Here is a 19,172-nt window from a genome sequence, read left to right as displayed (position 1 = left end):
CCGCCCCCGCCTCTCGCATACGTACATACCACAGTCATGTAAACAAATCTAGGAGCGAGCACAGAATGAGTTTACGCAAAATTGGCTGCCAGGAGAAAAATCATCTGGAGCTGGGTCCTCACCATGCTCAGTGTCTCATCCACTATGAGAGAAACACTCCACCCCACACCCAGAGCAAATGGGCCGACCTGGGAGAGGGACAGGTCGAGACCCAGGAAAATCAGGAGTGAGAACTCCTCTCTGACCCCATTCCCTCTGACAGCTGTTCTTCAGGGAGGAGCACTCTCACCAACCAATCAGGACATTTTGGGTTCAGGTAGCACAGCCCAGGATTTGATTTCGACGGTCGAGCCTGACTATCAATCTCAGCGCTGAGTGAGTGCTGAACTGTCAGAGTTTGGACCAAAGATCGGTCTTACCCTCTCAGGTAAGTGAAGTCCCAAAGCCAATACGTAGAGAACATAGAACATAGAACATAGAACGATACAGCGCAGTACAGGCCCTTCGGCCCTCGATGTTGCACCGACATGGAAAAAAAACTAAAGGCCATCTAACCTACACTATGCCCTTATCATCCATATGCTTATCCAACAAATTTTTTAATGCCCTCAATGTTGGCGAGTTCACTACTGTTGCAGGTAGGGCATTTCACGGCCTCACCACTCTTTGCGTAAAAAACCCACCTCTGACCTCTGTCCTATATCTATTACCCCTCAATTTAAGGCTATGTCCCCTCGTGCTAGCCACCTCCATCCGCGGGAGAAGGCTCTCGCTGTCCACCCTATCTAACCCTCTGATCATTTTGTATGCCTCTATTAAGTCACCTCTTAACCTTCTTCACTCTAACGAAAACAACCTCAAGTCCATCAGCCTTTCCTCATAAGATTTTCCCTCCATACCAGGCAACATCCTGGTAAATCTCCTCTGCACCCGTTCCAAAGCTTCCACGTCCTTCCTATAATGAGGCGACCAGAACTGTACGCAATACTCCAAATGCGGCCGTACTAGAGTTTTGTACAACTACAACATGACCTCATGGCTCCGGAACTCAATCCCTCTACCAATAAAGGCCAACACACCATAGGCCTTCTTCACAACCCTATCAACCTGGGTGGCAACTTTCAGGGATCTATGTACATGGACACCGAGATCCCTCTGCTCATCCACACTACCAAGAATTTTACCATTAGCCAAATATTCCGCAGTCCTGTTATTCTTTCCAAAGTGAATCACCTCACACTTCTCCACATTAAACTCCATTTGCCACCTCTCAGCCCAGCTCTGCAGCTTATCTATGTCCCTCTGTAACCTGCAACATCCTTCCGCACTGTCTACAACTCCACCGACTTTAGTGTCGTCTGCAAATTTACTCACCCATCCTTCTGCGCCCTCCTCTAGGTCATTTATAAAAATGACAAACAGCAACGGCCCCAGAACAGATCCTTGTGGTACGCCACTCGTAACTGAACTCCATTCTGAATATTTCCCATCAACTACCACTCTCTGTCTTCTTTCAACTAGCCAATTTCTGATCCACATCTCTAAATCACCCTCAATCCCCAGCCTCCGTATTTTCTGCAATAGCCGACCGTGGGGAACCTTATCAAACGCTTTACTGAAATCCATATACACCACATCAACTGCTCTACCCTCGTCTACCTGTTCAGTCACCTTCTCAAAGAACTCAATAAGGTTTGTGAGGCATGACCTACCCTTCACAAAACCATGCTGACTATCCCTAATCATATTATTCCTATCTAGATGATTATAAATCGTATCTTTTATAATCCTCTCCAAGACCTTACCCACCACAGACGTTAGGCTCACCGGCCTATAGTTACCGGGGTTATCTCTACTCCCCTTCTTGAACAAAGGGACCACATTTGCTATCCTCCAGTCCTCTGGCACTATTCCTGGAGCCAATGATGACCTAAAAATCAAAGCCAAAGGCTCAGTAATCTCTTCCCTGGCTTCCCAGAGAATCCTAGGATAAATCCCATCCGGCCCCGGGGACTTATCTATTTTCACCTTGTCCAGAATTGCCAACACTTCTTCCCTACGCACCTCAATGCCATCTATTCTAATAGCCTGGGTCTCAGCATTCTCCTCCACAATATTATCTTTTTCTTGAGTGAATACTGACGAAAAGTATTCATTTAGTATCTCACTTATCTCCTCAGCCTCCACTTCCCACCACTGTCCTTGACTGGCCCTACTCTTACCCTAGTCATTCTTTTATTCCTGACATTCCGAGAGAAAGCTTTTGGGTTTTCCTTGATCCTACCTGCCAAAGACTTCTCATGTCCCCTCCTTGCTCATCTCAGCTCTCTCTTTAGATCCTTCCTCGCTTCCTTGTAACTATCAAGCGCCCCGACTGAAACTTCATGCCTCATCTTCACATAGGCCCCCTTCTTCCTCTTAACAAGAGATTCCACGTCTTTGGTAAACCACGGTTCCCTCGCTCGACCCCTTCCTCCCTGCCTGACTGGTACGTACTTATCAAGAACATGCAATAGCTGTTCCTTGAACAAGCTCCACATATCCAGTGTGCCCAACCCTTGCAGCCTACTTCTCCAACCAACACATCCTAAGTCATGTCTAATGGCATCATAATTGCCCTTCCCCCAGCTATAACTCTTGCCCTGCGGGGTATACTTATCCCTTTCCATCACTAACGTAAAGGTCACCGAATTGTGGTCACTGTTTCCAAAGTGCTCACCTACCTCCAGATCTAACACCTGGCCTGGTTCATTACCCAAAACCAAATCCAATGTGGCCTCGCCTCTTGTTGGCCTGTCAACATATTGTGTCAGGAAACCCTCCTGCACACATTGTACAAAGAACGACCCATCTAATGTACTCGAACTATATCTTTTCCAGTCAATATTTGGAAAGTTAAAGTCTCCCATAACAACTACCCTGTTACTTTCGCTCTTTTCCAGAATCACCTTCGCCATCCTTTCCTCTACATCCCTAGAACTATTAGGTGGCCTATAGAAAACTCCCAACAGGGTGACCTCTCCTTTCCTGTTTCTAACCTCAGCCCATACTACCTCAGAAGAAGAGTCCCCATCTAGCATCCTTTCCGCCACCGTAATACTGTCCTTGACTAGCAGCGTCACACCTCCCCCTCTTTTGCCCCCTTCTCTGAGCTTACTAAAACACCTAAACCCCGGAACCTGCAACAACCATTCCTGTCCCTGCTCTATCCATGTCTCTGAAATGGCCACAACGTCGAAGTCCCAGGTACCAACCCATGCTGCCAGTTCCCCTACCTTATTTCGTATACTCCTGGCATTGAAGTAGACACACTTCAAACCACCTACCTGAACACTGGCACCCTCCTGTGAAGTCAAATCTGTGCTCCTGACCTCTATACTCTCAATCTCCCGTACCCCAAAACTACAATCCAGGTTCCCATGCCCCTGCTGAATTAGTTTAAACCCCCCCAAAGAGCACTAACAAATCTCCCCCCCCAGGATATTGGTGCCCCTCAGGTTCAGATGTAGGCCATCCTGTCTATAGAGGTCCCACCTTCCCCAGAAAGAGCCCCAGTTATCCAGAAATCTGAATCCCTCCCGCCTGCACCATCCCTGTAGCCACGTGTTTAATTGCTCTCTCTCCCTATTCCTCATCTCACTATCACGTGGCACGGGCAACAACCCAGAGATAACAACTCTGTTTGTTCTCGCTCTGAGCTTCCATCCTAGCTCCCTAAAGGCCTGCCTGACATCCTTGTCCCCTTTCCTACCTATGTCGTTAGTGCCAATGTGGACTACGACTTGGGGCTGCTCCCCCTCCCCCTTAAGGACCCGGAAAACACGATCCGAGACATCACTTACCCTTGCACCTGGGAGGCAACACACCAAACGTGAGTCTCTCTCGCTCCCACAAAATCTCCTATCTGTGCCCCTGACTATTGAGTCCCCAATTACTAATGTTCTACTCCTTTCCCCCCTTCCCTTCTGAGCAACAGGGACAGACTCCGTGCCAGAGGCCCGTACCCCATGGCTTACCCCTGGTAAGTCCCCCCCCCCCCACAAGTATCCAAAACGGTATACTTGTTACTCAGGGGAACGACCGCAGGGGGTCCCTGCACTGACTGCTTCTTCCCAGTCCCTCTTACAGTTACCCATCTATCTCCAATCTTTGGTGTAACTACTTCCCTGAAGCTCCTATCTATGACCCCCTCTGCCTCCCGAATGATCCGAAGTTCATCCAGCTCAAGCTCCAGGTCCCTAACACGGTTTTTGAGGAGCTGGAGTTGGGTGCACTTCCCACAGATGAAATCAGCAGGGACACTGACGGCGTCCCTCACCTCAAACATTCTGCAGGAGGAGCATTGTACTGCCTTCCCTGACATCACCTCTAGATTTAAAAAAAACAAGAAAAAGAAAAAGAAAGGAAGAGCTTACCTGATATTACCTCAAACCCTGCTCCCGCTGAAAGTTAAGCAAATTTAAAGGCACTCACTCACCTTCACGACAGGCCCCTGCTCCCGCTTCCCAACCACCGTGGGGTGGGGGGGTTGGTTAGAGGAGGAGGTAGGGTGGGAAACACTCACAAAGTGTTTCGGGTTTAACTGTCACTTGCCAACAGCCTCTCCACAAACCACCTTCAACTTAGGCTGACCGAATTATGCAAATTCCCTCAGAACAGCTGATCAGTAGCTCTGCTCTGCTGCCCTCTGCTGGATGCTTGTCTTCACTCAAACTCCTTGGGTCTCCTTCGCCGGTTCCCCTTCAACTTAGGCTGACCGCACTGCACGAATGCAAATTCCCCCAGGACAGCTGATCAGTAGCTCTGCTCTGCTGCCCTCTGCTGGATGAGTTTGCCTGATCATTGCAACATTGCTGTTTGTGGGATCTTGCTTTGCTTCCCCCTCCCCACCCCCACGGATAAGTGAACCCCCCCCCCCACAAGCACGGGGCGACCTCCCTCACGGATAAGGGGAACCTCCCCCCCCCCCCCTTCACAAGCACGGGGCGACCTCCCTCACGGATAAGGGGAACCCCCCACACACACATAAGGGAAACCTTCCCCATTAGGACTCCCCAGAGGCCCACCTATGGAACTGTGAGGTTGGCACTGCCATGGCCACTCCTCCCAGGGGCGAGACTTACATTGACACCGCCCACCCCCCCTCCCCCAACGATGGGATCCCCTTGACTGCTTCACGTTTTTAGAAAGCAGGAATTTTAAATGTGGAGAAACCATATGGTGGAGAATCCCAAAATGCACATGCAAACTTATTAAAATGTATTTAAACTAGGTCACCGGTGAAGGGCGAGGATAATCAGAGAACGAGATCTCGCCGCCGAGATTCTCGTATCAGCGGTCTCACGCGTCAGAAAATCCCAGCCCAGACTTCAAAAGCACTCCATCTGCGAAGCACCTGGAGCTGTCTGCTGCCCAGGAGAGATTAAAGGGACATTTACACATACATGACTTTCTTGACGCGATTGAAATTAGACTTGGCTCTGATTTATAGAACAGGGAACCTCACCCACTCACCTGAAATCAAGGAAGGCGCACCACAGGTAGACCTGATTGGTTTTGTTCAAGGCGTAGTGATACTGAGCTGGTGTCTGAAAGACAGGGAGAGCCGAGAACATTAGACGTCATAGAATGACAGAGGCTTGCCTGAGGATATTGACCCAGTGAAGCATTTATCGCCATTTACTCCATCAAAACCTCTCATCATCTTGAAAGCCTCCATTTGTTAACTTTTGACCATCCCTCTACCGGGTGGAACTGCCTGAAATTTCCCAAACTCTCCAATTCCTCTGGAACTAAAATCCTGAGATTCTTGGTGCCAGAAGTATCCAGCGTTGCCATGTTGCCAGGATTAATGACTTCTTCTTAATAGTAACGATATGGTGGGGCAGGCAATAAACAAAGAAATAACTGATGCATGTAGAAATGGTACAGCAGTTATCATGGGGGATTTTAATCTACATGTCGATTGGTTTAACCAGGTCGGTCAAGGCAGCCTTGAGGAGGAGTTTATAGAATGTATCCACGATAGTTTCCTAGAACAGTATGTAATGGAACCTATGAGGGAACAAGCGGTCCGAGATCTTGTCCTGTGTAATGAGACAGGATTGATTCATGATCTCATAGTTAGGGATCCTCTCGGAAGGAGCGATCATAATATGATTTAAAATACAGATGGAGGGTGAGAAAGTAAAATCAAATACTAGTGTTTTGTGTTTAAACAAAGGAGATTACAATGGGATGAGAGAAGAACTAGCTAAGGTAGACTGGGAGCAAAGACTTTATGGTGGAACAGTTGAGGAACAGTGGAGAACCTTCCAAGCGATTTTTCACAGTGCTCAGCAAAGGTTTATACCAACAAAAAAGAAGGACGGTAGAAAGAGGGAAAATCGACCGTGGATATCTAAGGAAGTAAGGGAGAGTATCAAATTGAAGGAAAAAGCATATAAAGTGGCAAAGATTGGTGGGAGACTAGAGGACTGGGAAATCTTTAGCGGGCAACAGAAAGCTACTAAAAAGCTATAAAGAAGAGTAAGATAGAGTATGAGAGTAAACTTGCTCAGAATATAAAAACAGACAGTAAATGTTTTTACAAATATATAAAACAAAAAAGAGTGGCTAAGGTAAATATTGGTCCTTTAGAGGATGAGAAGGGAGTTTTAATAATGGGAGATGAGGAAATGGCTGAGGAACTGAACAGGTTTTTTGGGTCGGTCTTCACAGTGGAAGACACAAATAACATGCCAGCGACTGATAGAAATGAGGCTATGACAGGTGAGGACCTTGAGAGGATTGTTATCACTAAGGAGGTAGTGATAGGCAAGCTAATGGGGCTAAAGGTAGACAAGTCTCCTGGCCCTGATGGAATGCATCCCAGAGTGCTAAAAGAGATGGCTAGGGAAATTGCAGATGCACTAATGATGATTTACCAAAATTCACTAGACTCTGGGGTGGTCCTGGTGGATTGGAAATTAGCAAACGTGACACCACTGTTTAAAAAAGGAGGTAGGCAGAGAGCAGGAAATTATAGGCCAGTGAGCTTAACTTCGGTAGTAGGGAAGATGCTGGAATCTATCATCAAGGAAGAAATAGCGAGGCATCGGGATAGAAATTGTCCCATTGGGCAGACGCAGCATGGGTTCATAAAGGGCATGTCGTGCCTAACTAATTTAGTGGAATTTTTTGAGGACATTACCAGTGCAGTAGATAACGGGGAGCCAATGGATGTGGTATATCTGGATTTCCAGAAAGGCTTTGACAAGGTGCCACACAAAAGGTTGCTGCATAAGATAAAGATGCATGGCATTAAGGGTAAAGTAGTAGCATGGATAGAGGATTGGTTGATTAATAGAAAGCAAAGAGTGGGGATTAATGGGTGTTTCTCTGGTTGGCAATCAGTAGCTAGTGGTGTCCCTCAGGGATCCGTGTTGGGCCCACAATTGTTCACAATTTACATAGATGATTTGGAGTTGGGGACCAAGGGCAATGTGTCCAAGTTTGCAGAAGACACTAAGATGAGTGGTAAAGCGAAAAGTGCAGAGGATACTGGAAGTCTGCAGAGGGATTTGGATAGGTTAAGTGAATGGGCTCGGGTCTGGCAGATGGAATACAATGTTGACAAATGTGAGGTTATCCATTTTGGTAGGAATAACAGCAAACGGGATTATTATTTAAACGATAAAATATTAAAGCATGCCGCTGTTCAGAGAGACTTGGGTGTGCTAGTGCATGAGTCACAGAAGGTTGGTTTACAAGTGCAACAGGTGATTAAGAAGGCAAATGGAATTTTGTCCTTCATTGCTAGAGGGATGGAGTTTAATACTAGGGAGGTTATGTTGCAATTGTATAAGGTGTTAGTGAGGCCACACCTGGAGTATTGTGTTCAGTTTTGGTCTCCTCACTTGAGAAAGGACGTACTGGCACTGGAGTGTGTGCAGAGGAGATTCACTAGGTTAATCCCAGAGCTGAAGGGGTTGGATTATGAGGAAAGGTTGAGTAGACTGGGACTGTACTCATTGGAAGGATGAGGGGGGATCTTATAGAAACATTAAAAATTATGAAGCGAATAGATAGGATAGATGTGGGCAGGTTGTTTCCACTGGCGGGTGAAAGCAGAACTAGGGGGCATAACCTCAAAATAAGGGAAAGTAGATTTAGGACTGAGTTTAGGAGGAACTTCTTCACCCAAAGGATTGTGAATCTATGGAATTCCTTGCCCAGTGAAGCAGTTGAGGCTCCTTCATTAAATGTTTTTAAGGTAAAGATAGATAGTTTTTTGAAGAATAAAGGGATTAAGGGTTATGGTGTTCGGGCCGAAAAGTGGAGCTGAGTCCACAAAAGATCAGCCATGATCTAATTGAATGGCGGAGCAGGCTCGAGGGGCCAGATGGCCTACTCCTGCTCCTAGTTCTTATGTTCTTATGTTCTGGTAGAATCGAGAAACAAATTCATAAAAAACTCTGGTGATTTTTGTTTCTCAGGGTCTAAAGATTCTGAGGGTCAGTAAACGCAAGGCAAAGAGGAATCAACCATAATCTCATCAATGGGCGGAACAGACTTGAGGGGCTGAATGGCCTTCTGCTAACGCTATGTTCCTTCCTCTGCGTTACCACACCATTCGAAAGGTTTTCTCTGATTTGTTGTCCGAGAGACACTCAACCCACACAGAGATCGCCGAGCCCACATGCTACAGAAAGCATTGATTATCTTTCTCAGCGGTCAGTTCGCCCTGGGAGATCCCCCAGTATTTGTTGGGAGTGTTTTCACTTTCAATTTTTTCAACCAATCTCTGCAGCCCTTTGTTTGAAAGCATCCCAGGACGGTCAATTCAACTGAACTCCAAACATGCTTCCATCCATATTATAGATTTCGGGGCAAGCTTCCTCAGGGAGCTCTTGGATCCCGAGCATCGGACATAGAGGACGCGATCTACCGGAATGGGAACGGGATGTGGTCGGTAAATGCCAGGAGAGGTCTCCTCCAGGATCTCCGATGGGAGCAAAACCTTGCGGGAGACATCACAATCTGGGTATTGGAGTATTGTGAGCAGTTTTGGGCCCCGTATCTAAGGAAGGATGTGCTGGGCCTTGGAAAGGGTCCAGAGGAGGTTCACAAGAATGATCCCTGGAATGAAGAGCTTGTCGTATGAGGAACGGTTGAGGACTCTGGGTCTGTACTCGTTGGAGTTTAGAAGGATGGGGGGGATCTTATTGAAATTTACAGGATACTGTGAGACCTGGATAGAGTGGACGTGGAGAGGATATTTCCACTTGTAGGAAACACTAGAACCAGAGGACACAATCTCAGACTAAAGGGATGAGGAGGAATTTCTTCAGCCAGAAGGTGGTGAATCTATGGAACTCTTTGCCGCAGAAGGCTGTGGAGGCCAAATCACTGAGTGTCTTTAAGACAGAGATAGATAGGTTCTTGATTAATAAGGGGATCCGGGGTTATGGGGAGAAGGCAGGAGAATGGGGTTGAGAATAATATCAGCCATGATTGAATGGCGGAGCAGACTCGATGGGCCGAGTGGCCTAATTCTGCTTCTATGTCTTATGGGTACCACGCACAATGCCCCAGTCTCGCATAGTTAACTGCGCTGACGCAGGGTCTAACCAGCTCTCGGCATTTATCGGCCTCGCCAAGGTGTCCCCAGTTGGGGACCGTTCAGTATAGGTGGAGCGGTGCCTGGAGGGTCCCCCAGGACTTTGGAGACCCCCTGCAGAGTCAAGGATGGGGCAGGTTGCCACCTTGCTACTACAAGTGTGGCACTGCTAAGGCTCAGGGCCAAGGGGGGCCATGCCTATTAAAGGAGAGACAAGAGATGGTAGGAAGAGTGTGGGGGGGGGGTGAAGGGTGGGGGGCCTGAAAGGGGGAAGCCCGTAAGGGGATGTTGGACGGCCTGAAAAGAGGAGACCCTCAGCGGCCCCAAAGCGGGGTGCCCTCGTTTGGGGCTGTGTGGGGGGTAATGCCCCTGTGTGTGTGGGGGAACATTGCCCGTGGATGGGTGGGTGATGTGGGGGGCCCTCGAGCCCCCTTAACCTGCTTTGCTGTGAGAGGCAGGCACCCCCAACCCATTGAAAAGGTGCCGGCTTCTGCAGCTGAAGTGCTGGAACCTGCAAGGCCAGATATTGGGTGCTGGAAAGTGGGGTTAGAATGGTGCCGACACCGTAGGCTGAGAGTGGCCTCTTTCTGTGCCATATCTTTCCTATGGTTCCCAAGGTTACGGGGCATTAACAGAGATGTCCAAACTCAGGAGGGATTGTGATGGAGTAAATAAGGTGCCAGTTTCCTCTGGCGATGGTTACCAAAGGAACACAGATTGAAGATCATTAAACAACCAGAGGGGGGGTGTGGTGGAGGCAGATTCAGCGATAACCTTTACAGCTATTGGGCTTCTGGTTGACCTCAATATGAACCCGGAACATAAAAAATGACATTTAATGGCCCAGAAAGAGGCCAGCCATTTTAAACCTCACTCTACTTTAGCAGCAGAATAATACACAATGCTCCACATAGCACAATGCCTTGTAGAGGTAGCCAGCAAATCGGAGCACTACCATCTCCAGGTTCCACTCCCATGTCACACGCCATCCTGATTGGGAAAATCATATTGTAATGTCTTCAACCGGCGTTGAGTCAAAATCCTGAAACTCCTTTCCTAACAGCGCTATAGTTGTACCTGCACCTGACCGAGCGTGACTGGGCGCCTTCTAGCCATTACTCCTCTGGGTGATTTTGTAATCATCTTAAATCGGAGTCCTCCTCCTGCTGCCCCGCCTGCCCGCAAATGGAAACACATTCTCCCTATCGACCCTGTCGAAACCCTTTGTGAATTTCACCATCTCCTTTTTACCCCTGCTCTGCTCGAAGGGGAACGACCTCAACCTCTCTACTCTCGGTGGGTTGGTGCAGACTCGGTGGGCCGAATGGCCTCCTTCTGCTCTGTATGTTCTGTATCACTCTCTCCACTAAACCGAAATACCTTCTCCCCTCATCCCTGGTCCCATTCGAGTAAAATCGCCTCTCCAAGGCCTTGGCGTCCGTATGATTGCGCAGTGTCCAGGACTGAACACAATCCTCCATTTGAGGCCGAACCTGTGATTTACGAATGTTTAGCTTCACTTCCTTGCTATTGTACTTTGCGCCTCTGTTTATAAAAGCCAGGATACCAAGCTAAATATTGATAGTATCAGTTCAACAAGACACTCATCACCTTGCCGAGGGCAATCAAGGAAGAACAGCAGTTCCTGGCCAGGTCAGCAAAGTCTCCCAAAATGAATTACGTCTAAAAAAAAACAGATCCAGGGACTCAAAAACGTGAGCATTAGTGATACCTTTCCCCTTCAGACGATCACGAGAGCTGGTGAATAACCTGGTGTCAGGTGTCTTTCAAATGTCTGTCTGTAGACAGGCACTGAGCGGTGCCTCAATATCTCCCTCCCTACACAGTCAGCCACTCCGCCTGTTTGACAGTCTGGACCATCAGGAGGTTGCTGCAACTGACCAGAGAATGTGTTCCATATCCCACCACCCTGCAGCGAAGCAGCACACCGATGCTAATTAGCTCTGTGCGGCGACTCTTGCCCAACATCGAACCGGCACCAACAACTTCCAAAAGAAAGAAAGACTTGCATTGATATGGCGCCATGTATGACCATCAGATGTCTCAACGTGCTTTACAGCCAATGAGGTGCCTTTTGCATAATGAAATGAAAAATGAAAATCGCTTATTGTCACGAGTAGGCTTCAATGAAGTTACTGTGAAAAGCCCCTAGTCGCCACATTCCGGCGCCTGTTCGGGGAGGCCGGTACGGGAATTGAACCAAGTAGTCATTAATGTCTTTCCCCAGAGTGTGGTTAGAATGTGGGACCCGTGACCATGGAAAGCGGCTGAGGCAAAACGCACAGATGCTTCAAAAGGAAAGTAGATGAGTACATGAGAGATAAGGGGATAGAAAGGTTCACTGAGATGAGGGCGATGGATAGGATTAGACCTGCGTGTGGCAACAACACTGGGTGCAGATTGATTGGACTAAATGGCCTGGTGTACATTCTTTATAATTCTATATACAAAAAAATAAGGGGCGGGATTTTCCGGGAATCGGCGGGGCGGGCAGAAACGGCGCAGTGGAGGGGCGGGAACCACTCCGGCGTTGGGCCGCACCATCAGAGGCTAGGACGGCGCCGGAATAGTTTGTGCCCCGCCAGCCGGTGTGGAAGGCCTTTGGTGCCACGCCAGCTGGGGCCGTAGGGACTCCGCCAGCCGGCGCGGGTCTGCGCATGCGCGGGAGCATCAGCGTTTGCTGACGTCATCCCCGCGCCTGTGCAGGGGGGGGGTTCACCTTCGCGCCGGCCATTGTGGAGGCTGACATGGCCGGCGTGTAGGAATAGAGTGCCCCCACGGCACAGGCCCGCCCGCGGATCGGTGGGCCCCGACCGCGGGCCAGGCCACCGTGGGGGCACCCCCCGAGTACACAGGAGGCCACCCACCGAGCTGGGTCCCGCCGGTAGGGACCTACCTTGATTTACGCCGGCGGGACCCTTGTGAAACGGGCGGGACTTCGGGCCGGAGTATCCGGGCAGCCCCGGGGCCCATTGCGTCGCGCCGGTCGCCGCCGTTCCCCGAGGCGGGCGGCGCGATTCACGTCGCGGCGACTTTTGGGGGGGTCGGAGAATTCGGAGGACGGCGGGGTCGGCAGTCACGCCGACCCCCGGCGATTCTCCGACCTGGTGGCGGGGGGGTCAGAGAATCTCGCCCAAGTTCTTGTTTTACACCTGTAAGAGCCAGATCCAAAACATACGGAGGTTTTTTTGTGTGTCTGAGAGAGCCAGCTACACTTGGACGGGATCTTGGCACTTATACGTTGGCTATTAATAGACATCCTGTGATCACCAGATGTAGCCAGGCATAGAAAGGCAACTCCGGCAGTCTTGGATGTAGCAAGTTCTGTGAGTAATCAGTCACCACTGAGAGACTCCAGATGGAGAGGCAGGAACGGGGCTAAATATTTAGCAGACAAGACAGATCAGATTGCAGCGCTCAATGGTTCGGGGGGATTGAAGGAATGCGGTTTGTCGCACTGGGAATATTGCAATTCTCTTCAAATAAGAGGCAGGTTTAATCCTTGGCCTGCGTCGCTGCTCTGATTGGGTCCATACTCACTTGACTTGAGTTAGGAATGAACGAGGGAAAGGATGTATTCTTGTCCTTCAACACCATCTGATTAAAAGTACACCCACTAAATTTCGGGCTTTCCACAGCCGATTTTGGAATCTATGATTTACTGGCGGTTGCCATTTACGTTTACAGGAAGGGAGGACGAATGATGTGACTCTCTTTTATTGCATTTTACTGTTCCCCATGTCAATTATTTTATGCTTCTAATAAAACCTTTATAGCCCAGCCGATCTGATGATTGTAAAGCTGCCTATCAAAGGCAGGTCACATCATCCTGAGCTTTACTGGTCCATTGCCCAGGAATCTGCTGTTCCATGCCAATATATCAATCAGCAGTACAACATGCACTGCTAATTAACTATTTTAATATTCACTCTCGAGATGTAAGCGTCGCTGGCTGGGCCAGACTTTATTGCTTAGCCCCAGTTGCATTCAGGAATGTGGGCGTGAGCTGCCTTCTTGAGCTGTTGCAGTCCATGTGGTGTAGGTACACCCACAGTGCTGTTAGGGAGGGAGTTCCAGCATTTTGACCCAGCGACAGTGAAGGAACAGAGCTGTCATCAGGATGGTGAGTGGCTGAGAGGGGAACTTGCAGGTGCTAACGTCCCAGGTCTAGAGGCTTTTCACAGTAACTTTGTGACAAGAAGCAAATTTCATTTCATTTCCTTCTAGATGGTAGAGGTCGTGGGTTTGGAAGGTGCTGATGAAGGAGGGTTGCCAGATGCTGTAAGGCGTATTGTAGAGAGTGCACACGGCTGCCGCTGAACATTGGGGGTAGAGGGAGTGGATGTTGAAGGGGGTGAATGGGGTGCCAGTCAAATTGATTGCTTTGTGCTGGATGATGTTGAGCTTCTTGAGTGTTGTTGGAGCTGCAATCATCCAGGCAAGTGGAGATTATTCCATCACACTCCTGACTTGTGTCTTGTAGATGAATGAAAATCGCTTATTGTCACGAGTAGGCTTCAATGAAGTTACTGTGAAAAGCCCCTAGTCGCCACATTCCGGCGCCTGTTCAGGGAGGCTGGTACGGGAATTGAACCGTGCTGCTGGCCTGCCTTGGTCTGCTGTAAAAGCCAGCGATTTAGCCCAGTGAGCTAAATCAGCCCCTGTGCCCAGCCCCGATGCACAAAACATCAACAATAAAATACATGAACTACTGTCGCAAATAGAGGTAAAAGATTTTGATCAGTGTTCTTCAAAGTCGGGGACGCGACTCGCGGGTGGGTCACGGGCGTGTGTCGGGAGGGTCGCAGAGCCGTTGTCCCAGGCGCTCCCGATCGCGCAAATCCCCGCGCAGCAGCCGGCTTTTCATAACGCCGGCTCCAAGCGGCTGCGAACATGTTAAAAAAAAATTCTGCCACATTCCTCATGCGCACACGATGGTCGGCACACATTCCCATTCCACGAACATGTAAATAAAATTGGCCGCATTGCGCATGCGCCCACGATGATCAGTGCGCATGCGCGCCGATAATCGGGAACGCATGCGCAGTGCAGCCGCTATTTTTTTAAACGGTCGCAGCTTTTCGTTTCACAAGTTCTGTGGTTTTTATTCATTTATTCATTTATTTTATTCATTTAATTTTTTTTTTATTTACAAGCTCGGGGGGGGGGTTTATTCATTTATTCATTTATTTTATTCATTTTATTTTTTATTTTTTTTACACGTTCGGGGGGGATTTTATTTGATAAAATTTTACAGGAAAAAAATTCAGAACTTTGGCCAGATGGAGACTCCATACTTTCCGACACCGGAAGGCTTCACCTTCATCCAACAGGTTCCATTGGAGGAGCGTGTATGAGGGCCAAAGGGACCCAAAACTATTTCCTCCATTTTTGTCAGCAGCAAACAAGGTAGGAGAAAATGGTGGGTCGCGCAGCTCGGCCAGCGTGGGTCGCGAAGGTCGGCCGGCGTGGGTCGCGAAGGTCGGCCGGCGTGGGTCGCGAAGGTCGGCCGGCGTGGGTCACGAAGGTCGGCCGGCTTGGTTCACGAAGGTCGGCCGGCGTGGGTCCCGAAGGTCGGCCGGGTTGGGTCCCGAAGGTCGGCCGGTTGGTAAAAATGGGTCCCCGGAAAGAAAGTTTGAAGAAGACTGTTGTAGATGGCGGACAGGCTTTGCGAAGGGTCAGCAGGTGAATTACTCACCGCAGTTGTAAATATACATCCCGGTCTCAGAATCCAAGATTTAATCGGAGCAGGTGTGACGTGTTACAAAAGGAACACTGGAGGCTTTAGAAACTCATTTAAATATTTTACAGCCATTGTTAATTGTTTGAGACACATCAAATTAAGTGAAAAAGTTTGACTGAAAGCAGGAGAAAGAGTGAATGTCAGCAGGCACAGTACAAATTAGCCTTTGGGGCTGGGCCGGTTTAGCTCAGTGGGTTAGACAGCTGGTTTGTAATGCAGAACAAGGCCAGCAGCGCGGGTTCAATTCCCGGACCAGCCTCCCCGAACAGGCGGCGGAATGTGGCGACTAGGGGCTTTTCACAGTCACTTCATACGTGTGACAATAAAAGATGATCATTATTATTATTGGGTTGAGGAGAGCTGGAAACGACACTGCGGTGATGATGTGATTGGTTTGAACTCATTGACTGCTTCCCTCTGACTACTTCACCACATGAAACCCCGGATTCCAATGACTTCACTGAGAAATGATTGGAACTTTCCAGAATCCACCCTGCAATCCCAGAACTTTCACAGGCAGATTTGACAAAGCAACTAGAATATCTCTCCTGACAGACCACAGCAATATTTTAGCAATTAGCAGGCACAGTCTGCTGTTGTTGGGTCCGTTACTAAGTCCCACAACGAATACTTTTCTCACATCAGTGAAAATAGAGGGAAAGCCACAATTCACAACATTGCTGGCAATGTCTTCATTTCTGTAGCAACCTCATTGTAGTAAGACATCCAAAACTACTTCACAGGAACGATCATTGAACAGAACTTGTCCCCCAGCCACATAGGGGGTTCTTTAAAAATTAATTAATGGGATTGAGGGCATCGCCGATTTGGGCATTTATTACCCATCCGTAACTGCCCACCATTTCAGAGGACATTGGAGAGTTAACCACATTGCTGTGGGTCTGGAGTCACGTGTAGGCCAGACCGGGTAAGGACAGCAGATTTCCTTCCCTCAAGGATATTAGTGAACCAAAATCGACAATGGTTCCATGGTCGGCTTTAGACTTTTAATTCCGGGTTTTTAATGGAATTCAAATTTCACCCGTCTGCCGTGGTGGGATTCAAACCCCAGGTGTTGCCCCGAGTCGCTGGATTACCAGTCCGACAACAATACCACTGCGCCACTGCTGCCCCTTGTGGTGAATGTGATTCACACCGGATTATAATCTGTATATACATGTGTCTATATTGTGAGTGCAATTGCACTACCTGACCACCAGGGGGAGTAGCTCTGGGAATGCTCAAGAATTGTACGGGGCTTCTCCCTTGGCTCTGCCCAGGACTCCTCCCCCTGGAGCTGCTGCATAAAGATCAGTGCCACATGGTCAGCCGGCCAGTTCACCGAAAGTTCAATGGCGAACAGGCTGGCTCTGTTGTGAGTCTATTAAAACCGCTATTCTAATCCTACAAGCACGTGTCCGTAGAATTGTTGGTTCCAACACCCCTCATATTAGGTCAGGTGACCACCAGTTTGGTCAAAGGGATGAGTTTTAAGGAGTGTGTTAAAGGAGGGAGGGAGAGAGGGAGGTGGAGGTATTATAATCCCAAGAGTCTCGAGAAAGGTTTATTCCAAAGGAATGTAAAGTCGCAAAGCAGCGGGATACATCCACTCCTAGCCGGGACAACGATCCGAAGATGCCGATCCCCTTCCTGGCCGTCTTTTATAATGGATATTAATGGGTCCCAGTTTGTGAGCTTCCACCATACCCATTGGGAGATCGGTCTGTTGTTTCCGTGGGTCTCGCAGGGGATGTAACATCCCTCCAGCCCCCCCCCCCCCACCCCGAAGTCCGCAAGCCCCTCTGTCGTAGTGGATGTAGGCGGCCTCCTTCGTTGCATCACCCACGGTTGCTTTTCCAGTGGTTGCGGGGCTCGATCAAGGGGAGTTTAACGCATCGGGGTGCGTCACTTCCGCGCCGATCGTCTGGGGGGTGTCGTCGGTGGCCGCTCCCTGGGGAGACTGTCGTCCGTGACTATGGACGGTTGTATTTCCATGTCTTACCCTGAGTTTACAACCTCGCGCATCTCTGTGTCCTGGCCTGGGGCGGGGGGTTGGGGGGAGGGGGTTGCCACTTGGACCTTGGGTGACGGGCAGGAGGGATGGAGGGCTGACTCCTCCAGCTGGGCCGGTCCTGGTGCGGGCTCCCTGCCTTTGAGGAGGTCCACGTGCTTTTGCACCGTCCGCTTCATACTTTTCACAGCACTTTCCACTACTACAGTGCCTGGGATCCAAGGGGCACTGACTCCAGAGTTCCGGATAAATAGTGTGTCCCCTGGCCGAGAACATCTGTCCTGCGTCCGTCTGCTGCGGGATTGTTTCTGGGGAATCTGTCTTTTCTCCACTTTCACGCCAATATCGGGGAACGTCAGGCTAAGGGGGGGCGAGGGGGATGTCTCAGCCTTCGGTCCAGCGGTAGTTCCGCTGCCGTTATGTGGGGTGCGGTACGATAGCTGAATAGGAACCGCGCTTCCATGGACCCCATAGCCGGCTTCTTCATGCCCCTGTTAAATATCTGTACCACCTGTTCAGATGGGCCATTTGAAGAGGGGCAGGATGCCACCTGACACTTTGAAAAGAACCCATTCATTCCTCCCCTCTGCTGTCTGCTAACTAATCCTCAATCCATGCCAATATATGCAGATGCAGTATCATTTGGATAAGTGTGAGGTTATTCACTTTGGAAGCAAATACAGGAAGGCAGATTACTACCTGAATGGCCAAGATTCACTTGTGCTGGAAAAGAGAGAAGCAAACTGACAGAGAAATTGTTAAAATTATGAAATGTGGGTGATGCACAATCAATGGACAAGAAACGTAGGTGTAGTCCGAATCGAAAGGCTTTAATCAGCAGGAAGTGAGCCCAGCAGGAGTACAGAAATGGCCTGGCTGCTGGGGAGCACGGGTTCTTATACCCCGCCTCGTAGGCGGAGCTACCTTCCTCTCGACCAATGAGAATACAGAGAACACGATACTTGGGCCAATGGGCGGCGAGCCCTCTGCACCAATGGCAGCTCACACTCCCAGGTACCGTAATACCCCTAGTCATGCTACCACAGTGGGGCAGCACGGGGGCGCAGTGGTTAGCACTGGGACTGCGGCGCTGCAGACCCGGGTTTGAAACCCGGTCCTGGGTCACTGTCCGTGTGGAGTTTGCACGTTCTCCCCGTGTCTGCATGGATTTCGCCCAAAGATGTGCAGGTTAGGTGGATTGGCCACGCTAAATTGGCCCTTAATTGGAAAAAAATAAATAATTGGGTTCTCTAAATTTATTAAAGGAAAACATTATGCAATGTTTTGATAGGGTAGACACAGTGAAGCTGTTTCCATCTTCTCTGATGGAACATCGAAAAGTCACTCATAAATCCAGAGGGGAATTCGGGAGAAGCCTCTTTACCCAGAGAGTCGGGAAAGTGTGGAACTCACTGGGCGGGATTTTCCGACTCTCCAACGCAGTTTTTCAGGTGGGGGCGGGATTCACGCCACACCGGTCGGGGCCCATTGCCAGCGTCCCCCCCCCCCCCCCCCCGGCAATTCTCCAGGCCGGATGAGAAGAGTGGCATCCGTTTTTGGCCAGTTCCGCCGGCGTGAATCACTCAACTCACGTACTGGTGGGACCTGGCAGGTAAGCCGGGGGGGGGGGGGGAGAGGGGCGGTCCTCGGAGGGGCGCGGGGGGATCCGACCCTAGGGCGGGCCCACATGGTGGTCTGGCCCACGATCGGGGCCCACCGATCTGAGGGCGGGCTTGTTCGGTGGGGGCACTCCTTCCTTCCGCACCGGTAGGGCTCTGCCATGGCCGGCGCGGAGA

At 49.7% G+C, this 19,172-nt stretch overlaps 1 protein-coding gene across 1 annotated transcript in view; it reads right to left on the bottom strand.

Annotated features, from left to right (window-relative positions):
- Positions 1 to 19,172, bottom strand: part of adgrd1 (adhesion G protein-coupled receptor D1) — a 346,241-nt gene that overhangs the window by 189,696 nt on the left and 137,373 nt on the right. The window contains exon 10 of the mRNA XM_038802479.1: positions 5,515 to 5,588. Within this exon, the coding sequence (XP_038658407.1) occupies positions 5,515 to 5,588 (74 nt within the window). The remainder of the gene's footprint in view (positions 1 to 5,514; positions 5,589 to 19,172) is intronic.

This window comes from Scyliorhinus canicula, chromosome 1, assembly GCF_902713615.1.
Source record: "Scyliorhinus canicula chromosome 1, sScyCan1.1, whole genome shotgun sequence".
Classification (NCBI taxonomy): Eukaryota; Metazoa; Chordata; class Chondrichthyes; order Carcharhiniformes; family Scyliorhinidae; genus Scyliorhinus; species Scyliorhinus canicula.
Note: the sequence above shows the minus strand (reverse complement) of the source record. Positions and strands in the feature narration are given on the sequence as shown.